Source organism: Schistosoma haematobium, chromosome 6, assembly GCF_000699445.3.
Source record: "Schistosoma haematobium chromosome 6, whole genome shotgun sequence".
Lineage (NCBI taxonomy): Eukaryota > Metazoa > Platyhelminthes > Trematoda > Strigeidida > Schistosomatidae > Schistosoma > Schistosoma haematobium.
Window position 1 is genome coordinate 16,343,997 of NC_067201.1, and position 8,393 is coordinate 16,352,389.

The following is an 8,393-nucleotide window of genomic DNA, read 5'->3' on the forward strand; positions in this document are numbered from 1 at the left end:
ATTTGACCTTCACTAGTTAGGTTCCACGCTCTATCCTTTTCAGTTTCAATAGCCGAGCTGTAAACAACTTTCTTACTAACACAAATTAATATTTCGGTGTTCAGTTTTGTCTTTTAGGACTGATCTCAACCTCCAATATCCTGGAGTTGTCAACATATTACCTTTTTCTAATTCCTTAATCATGTCAGTTTCATAAAAGTAGTTGTAACTTTGTCAGTCACTTGATAGAAAGTTCACACGGTCTTTCGTTTTTTTTAAATATCTTTGTTCGTCATTCGATCATTAAGTAAAAGTTCTTAATCTGGGGTCGGAATATGTATTGATGGATTGAAGTTCGGATGTAAACTTATAAATTACATTCAAAACGGTCTAGGAAGACAATAATCCTACTTACTTTAGTGTTCACAAATGACAGTTAGCTGAAGGAAATGTAAAATGGGAATATGAAACTCTAAATATATAGTGAACAAATTTGGAAGATCTGGAGTTATATATATACCATTCAGCATGCTCCTTAGGAATGGTAATTAATGACCACTCACATTTAATGATCCATTTGTTATTTTAACATTACATCGTATCATTGAGAACAAGAACACAGTACACTTGTTCTGTATATACGTTCTACATTAATTCGTTGATTTCAATAAAAATCAAATTTCATATATAACATTTCTTAAAGCGAATGGTAAAATCACTTCATTTTTAAAATATTCTTGAACCATCACCAATTGGAGGGTGTATGAAAGACACTTAACAATCTTTTTGTTATTTAGTCTAAAAATTCGAATCAGCTTATAGTCGGATGCTCCCTGATTCGATGATGCGGAAATTCACCGTCATGATATTACTCTATTAGCTAAAACAATAACTCACTATTCGAAATTTGTTCATATTATTTCGATTTTGCTGAAAATTCTCCAACGTTTCCAATGTTTCCTTACTTTACACCAATCTTCAGTGAAAAGTAATCACAAAAAGAAATGTTACTAAAAGGAACTAGAAAGAATTCATGTATCTTTATTTTAATCAGAATTTCCAGTGCCCTATTGTCATAAAGAAATGGTCAGTGTGTACATAAATGTTGAAAATTCCTTAAAAAAAATTTGATTTGAATAACAAGCAACATGAAAACTAGAGTCGTTAAATAATTATTTTTCATAAATAATCAAATATGGAATGGACTTCTTTGAAAATTATTTGATACTCGGATGATGATTAACTATTCTCATAAAATCCTAAAGATTAGTTCGTTAAAGCAAATAATATATTAATTTGTTTAAGAAACACTAGTTTTTTGAATCGTTTTTTAGTTATTAAAATTGCTTAAAGCACAGATAATATGTAATTTTATCCGTATATGTCTTTGAGCATTGCGTAATGGCTTACTCCAGTCGAATGGCCGCTCATACGATTGACCGACGCCACTATCGATATTGTTTTTATCGTTCGGTTGTTTTAATTGATGGTAATCATTGAAGTTATTTGATCTTGGTGTAGTTATTTGCAGCTGCTCATCAGTAACATCACATTCATCCTCAATAACATTGATCAAACCCTGAATTCTTTGTCCAAATGCCGATGCAATTAATTCAGCTTTATGTTTAGCATCTGAAACGGCTTGTTCAACAGCTTCTTTGCTAAAAGTTATTTCAAAATATGGTAAAACTGTTTATTATGAAACTTTTACAACAAGAACAGATTCACATACAAGTTGCTAAATAGCTTTTTATTAATTTAACAACATAAATCCTGTTTTTAGATGATAAATAATACTGACTGATAAAAAGTTGCAAGAGAACCGTAAACAGGACACTAAGGATTTGATTTTTGTGTGTATTATTTTAAACATAAGAGACTATCCAATAAGCCACTTATATGAATAGTCCTGGACGTACTCATGACTAGACTTAGGACAGATTTGCCATGGCTCTGAAGAAAAGATGAGATTTATAGACTTACACGAGTTTGGGTTGGGACAGTTGTTTCCCTAAAACACCATACAACTGACTGGAGTTAGAAAAAACATGGATCATTGGATCCTAAATCAGTGGACAAATAGTGTCATCCTCACCTTTAAAAGTCTGTGGTTTGGTAGTTCATAGGATCATTGTTACGCTATATGAATACGCCCAGATACAATGATAAAATGGGTTTCTAATGCTCCTTTGTTGTCAGATATTCTGCGTATGGTTTTAGTTCATGACACAAACCGTTTTTGAAAACCTAACTCAATGTATCCGATTTTCACTAAAAACTGAAAAACCTCAAATGACTGATAAAAATTCCAATGGTGGTGCAACATGGATCGGCTCACGATTTCATTGAAACACAATCTCCACAACCCTATACTGATAAATATAATTACTTCTGGCGTGCTGTAATTTTGAACCAAGTACTTCGATACCACATTCAGTTGTTGGAGACATTTATGAGGAAGGATCGAAGCAAATGAGTGGTACTAAAGATGTCATTGCCATTAGTTTCAATTCAAAAGGAATGAATTATACTTTATAATGTCTGAAACTAGGACTTAAAAATCCCTGAAGTTAACAACTAACTAAATTTCGGCGTCATAGTTGAACTTCAAAACTTGATTCACTGTTTTTGTATATATATATTCACGATAACACTGACAATAGGTTTTTTAAAGTTCAAAGAACAAGTGCGTCGAGATTTAAGGGCGATTAAATTGATTTCCGGTAAGATTAATATAATTTAAAGATTATAACGCTAGAAATATTTATACTGTAAAGCTTATAAAGACGTAGTTACTAAGTGTTTTCTTGAAGAAACTTAGATTCTTAAAATCTAACTCAGAATCCACTCCAAGAATTGTTATAAGATTCTGGAAGTCGCAAGAGACCACAACGCTAGTGCTTTGATTGTGTATAAAGTCACAAATCAAAACTACTTAAATGTCTGTTTCTTCAAAGTCAAACATCTACACCGAATGGCAGCTAGTGCAGACTCAAGATAAAGTACGTAACAAAAATATTTTTTGCAAATCACAATTGAAAGGTGGATCTGTTTACCTGTTTTCGTGAAGCCTTACAGACTCATTCTAAAAGAACTCAAGAAGAAGCGATCTCATTCAGGATGGTCCTTAAGATAATTAATTTTTTATTCAGAAGTCAGTTTGTTATGTCTGGTTTATAATTTGATAGAAGAAATAGTTTGTTATTTGAATAACATACAGAATAAACAATACAGTCATAAAATTTCAACTTGAACTAAAAAATCGTGATGTTATGGAACAAAACTTTTCAAATATCCAAAGCTATTTAGGAATATTTCCCTGTGAATTTGGCCATGACATAAGTATTACGCTTTCTATATCTATTAAACTTTCTCCTTAAAATGATGCTTGAGTAAAAGCTCAGTTACAAAAAGTTGATGTATCAAGTCAAACTAAACCGAAAAGCTTTTTAATGATACGCTTCCTCTAAAAAGCAATTTGACTTTAAGTAATTCACTTCTTATGTACCTACAGTAAGGATAGACAACTGAATAACTGAGCTGGTCTACATGCAATCACATAGTTTGTTCTCAAAGCGATAGCGAAATGCTGATTAAGTCATACTGAAGATCAAGAACTTATGATGTGTTTTCTGCTTGAGTTTAGGTAACTTTTACCACATAGCTTCAATCACATTTGGAATGAGGGTCAAATGTAGTATTATAAATAAGAAACTTTCGGTTACCGTAGTTCAAACATCCGCTTTTTTGAATAGAAGCACTCCACGGTTCCAAGTCTTATATATGCTGGTAATTTGGACTTAAGATATCCCAAAAGGCTTTTCATTCCAGAAATGTCACACGTCGTTATCTCAAACTTATACACAGCGTTCACACCATTATCTTCTGTGACCGTATCGAAGTGCTCGACAACATTGAACTTCTAAATTTTGCTAAAACAAGACAATGGATAATGTAATTACTTTGAGATGTCGGTTATAAATTACTTGTCGAGCGTATTCAGCTCTTTTTCTTGCGCTCTCTTCAGCTAAAGTGCATGTAGGTTTTTTGGAGCACACTAAGATCTCTACTTTGCAGCAGTCAGGTTCTGAGGTTGTTTCTCCGACACCAGAGACCTTAACTTCACCTGGGTTATGGACATTACCAATTGTCATCCTGTAGTCATGATTCGAAAGTGTGTGTTTACGTGTTCAATGTATAACAGTGACCGCTTTATTTGTACTTCAAAGAACAAAATGTTTGGTGGCTTGTGTTAGTCCTGGAGATTATGTTCTGTAAACTAACACAAATTTTGTATTTGAACTTATCAACAGATGGAGCTCCGACCACCTACTCACTTAAGGTATTCCACCTGTTGATGATTATGATTTGTTTAAAAAGGCGACTGTCGGCTGAAAAGTACTTTGCTCTGGGCTAGTGAATACTTTTGAAGTTTCCTCGTAAACTATCTGCCTTGGGAGATAAGAAAAAATGATGGTGTTACGGATAAAAATTTGTTTTGATTTGATTCAAAAACGGCAATCAAGTCACTTTTGATTCTTTTGTATAACAAATACAATAGGCTTAGTTTAACAAGTTTCTGGTCACACAGTAGCTTTATGATCCCGTGAATAAACTCAGATGTGGTTTTATCAACTTCCTGCTAAAGATGAATGCCATTTTTTAAGTAAAGTGCTTATCACTTATTTAAAAGATGGACGAACACTGTATGCTAAGTCAAAATATATTAACATCTGTATGACTTAAGGCTTTGCATATTGACGAAAAAGTCCCAATACTGAACACTATCATGTGCGGAGTTTTCCAAGTCTTAAATGTTGAGAACTTCTAGTACACTGTGTGTCTGAGCAACAACTGGTTCAACGTAAATTTCTTGTATACTCATCTTCATCTTGTAGATCAGTATGTATCTTAGTCTATCTGGAAGTATTTATGGGGAACTGACAAGTTCTAGACCATTCATTTATTTTCTGTGGTTTATTTTGAAAATCTTGACCAATATATTCATTTTGTATCGCTCTCCGTATCTTGATTTCTTCAACTTATAACGAAACCGATGACGGGAGGTTAGAAAGGTTATTTATATTCCGGAGTTATACTTCATGTGAGACGGTACTCTGATGAAACGTTTCCTACATAGAAAACTTGAAGTCAATCCATAGTTGACATTGGCAATTAACTACAAATAAGTTACTACCGATAACTATTACATTTAATTTTGTTATAGTCCTTTATGTTGGTTTTCAATAAAGGCCTAAATTAAGTCAGTGAAAGCTAAATTTTTGGGCAACGCATTGAAAAAGTCGCCGGCTACTAATATGTTTTTGTGACGAAAAACATGTTTGGTCTGGGTTGATATAACACAATTTTTGACACCCATGTGGAAATGAGTATTCGAAAATGCATAGTCACTAACTCGGGGGTGGGACGTAATCGAGGTATGTGATATCGTCCTCGTAATGGGTCGATGTAAAATTCGGCTATGACGATTCGTGTTGTACGCAACCTTTTCGTTCATATGTTATACCAGCTAACTTCTAATATCTGAGTCTTCAAATTTTCTACAGTCCGTTGATTCTGCTGGTTAGACATCAAACTACTTGAAAGCCAATTGATGAGTCTTTTTAGCAAGACCTTATTCACCTTACAGTTTGGACTGAGATTAGTTAAAACACTCATCAGGCCTCGTTCTTCGCGTTTCAAGCGGCTACTAACTAATTCTCACATTTCAATTTCATTGGGCAAGTTATCGATTACGACAAACAGAACTATTCCTGCTCTTTTATACTTCTGATTTCTGTCGTATCCTACCGGTAAGGAGTTTATAAGATCACGTTCCCTACTGTGTTCAACATGTTTCAATGATACTCGGTCCAGTAGTCTCTCTTTAAACTAAGTTGCGGTTTCTTGTTAAGAAGACTTCAGGCATTTGTGGAACAGATCTTAAGACAAACCACTTGACTTCGTAAAGCTTTCAAAGAGGCACAGTTCATTTTGAAGGCTTCATAGCCGAAAAATTTGCTATTCCTTTCCAGCCTAGTTTTTTAACATAATCAGTCGGCAACAGGTTTATTTAGACATTTATTCCTGACTCTCAATCATTTTTCGTTTTGTGGAGTCAGAACTCTTTCGTTTTGAACTTTAATTACTACCTTATATATCCTAGTATGAGTTTCCTTCAAGTTTGTTTTCTAGGTACGCAGTCTAAAAACATTTAGTAGAGTTGCTCTGGAGATGTCTTGAGTCCTTAGTTGACCAAACTGATTTTTAATTTATCTAATATCACGCCTTAAACAAGTTCTTGGAGTGACGCTTTTAGGTTCCTTGACCCTGTGGAATATAACTGATCCATCACTATAACGTCCATCAATTTTGCAACTAAGATTAAGGAACTGTCTGTTAGTTGATAACGTTGTGTCATTTCCACATATGGTTTACTGTAGAACATGCTGCCAATACTTATCTGTAACTGTGGTACTATCACCAAGTTCAAAAGTCTAATAACATTGTTATTTGACTCCAAAGAGCTTCATCAACTATTCCCAGAAATCCCACCCAACACTGCGGAGATTTATTATAGACCTCCCAATATCTAGACCGATCATGAATATAGTTGACTCTCAGTGTCATTCATATACGTATGACCAGGTGAAAAAAGACATGGTTTAACTTTTTCTACTACTCATTATTTATCATGGTCTTATACTTCCACCCTTCACATTCAAATTCCCATCTCTCTAATGTCTAAAGTCTCATTATTTTTCATAAGAAGTACCATGTATCTTTTTATTTTCTATTACAAGCAGGCAAATAACTCACTAACCTTATGGATGCTGCTCAAGTATGGCCGATAATGATATCCTAAATTCTTTTGAGTTTCTTGTAATGCTTAATTTCCTTATTTACTAGTCGTCTTACTCTGAAATTTTGCAACCCTAAACTCTGTTTGCATATTCTCTGATCTATCTGTCCTTGTCATCTTCAAATCACATACCATCTGACCAGTATCTTATAACTTATACCATTAGTCAACTTTATAGCAATGTGATATACCAACAATACGAATCTGAATTGCTTGTAACAGATGTAGTACAGACAGTATATATCAACTAGGTGTACAACATGGAGTTAAATTAAAGCGATATTAATGCATACCACACAAATAAGAGAACCCAAATCACAAGAGGAGGGAGGGCGGTGCTACCGACCAGCAAACATGATGACAAGGAGATAAACTCAATTTACTCATGTTTGTAGGGCGGAAAACTATGTTAAACTATGACTCCTTAGAGTGTAGCCGTATGTACTTAGGCACTGCTATTGATGCTCATTTATTATTCAAAATACATCTTTGGCTCATGCTTGGAACTTTGAGTTAGTTTCATTTCCTACCGTGAATCCCTATTACAAGCAAAACTAGACAGTTACACTAAAACGAAGTCCTTTCATGACCTTACGAAGTCTATAACAATGTAGCGGTAAATAAATCCCCAAAATAAATAGCTCTGTAAGTTTTCGACATTGGATGCTGATCATATGTTTTAGTGGACTCATCTAGCTGAAGGCGCTCGGTCAGGCATCCGCACCAGATTACGTGTGGTAACGCCGTGTTCAACATCAACCGCAATCGCTAGCCAGATTAGATCTGAGAATTCCGATATATTGGTCATCGCCAAATATACTCTTCCGATCTCCTCGACTCTGTCTTTTGATTTCTCTGGGTGGGAACGAAATATATTAGAAGGTGTTACTGGTAGAAGCGTTGTCAAACACTGAATACCTGTGACATCATCATTGGTGAGCCCGACGTGATCTGGTACACCTAATTGCAACTGTGAGTCTGTTCCTTTTTGGGGATTTATTTACTGCTACAACAATGAGCTGAACTAGCTTTGACGAACAAAATCTAAAAAGAGTGCCTTTTGTGTATCCGAGTAATGTGTTTTCTTTACTATATCATAAACCTTGACATTGGAGATGCCACAGGTATTCTGAGTTTGACAACGCTTTAACCAGTAACACCTAATATGAATCTTACCCACCAAGTGAAATCAAAATACAGAAGCAAGGAGGTTCGAAGATATATTTGATAGGCTATCAATATATAGATGAGCGTTTGATCTAATCTGGATGGCGATTGCAGGGGTTGTTGAGCACGGAGTTCCCACTCATGATCTGGTGCGGGTGCATGACCGAGTGGCATTGGATCATAACCACATAATCCTCAAAGCTGGACAAGAGACTTTTCAGAAAATAGATATTCAATATTTAACGCGGAGAAATACCTAACGATGGAGAAAGCGGGAACAAGGGGTTGAATGAATTAGAGTTGATCGAATGGCATGGCTCGGCCATGCAGGCGTGGTCCTTGCGGAATGTTACCTTATATCTTTTATTCATATTAAATATATTGT

At 34.9% G+C, this 8,393-nt stretch overlaps 1 protein-coding gene across 1 annotated transcript; it reads right to left on the bottom strand.

Moving 5' to 3' along the window:
- Positions 1-1,006: 1,006 nt before the first annotated feature.
- Positions 1,007-4,163, bottom strand: IRAK1BP1 (Interleukin-1 receptor-associated kinase 1 binding protein 1; the record flags this gene model as incomplete). Its single annotated transcript, XM_012937563.3, has 3 exons — positions 1,007-1,640; positions 3,705-3,901; positions 3,942-4,163. Coding segments are annotated over 3 exons (750 nt in total), but the record flags the coding sequence as incomplete, so codon positions are not given.
- Between the last annotated feature and the right edge of the window lie 4,230 nt (positions 4,164-8,393).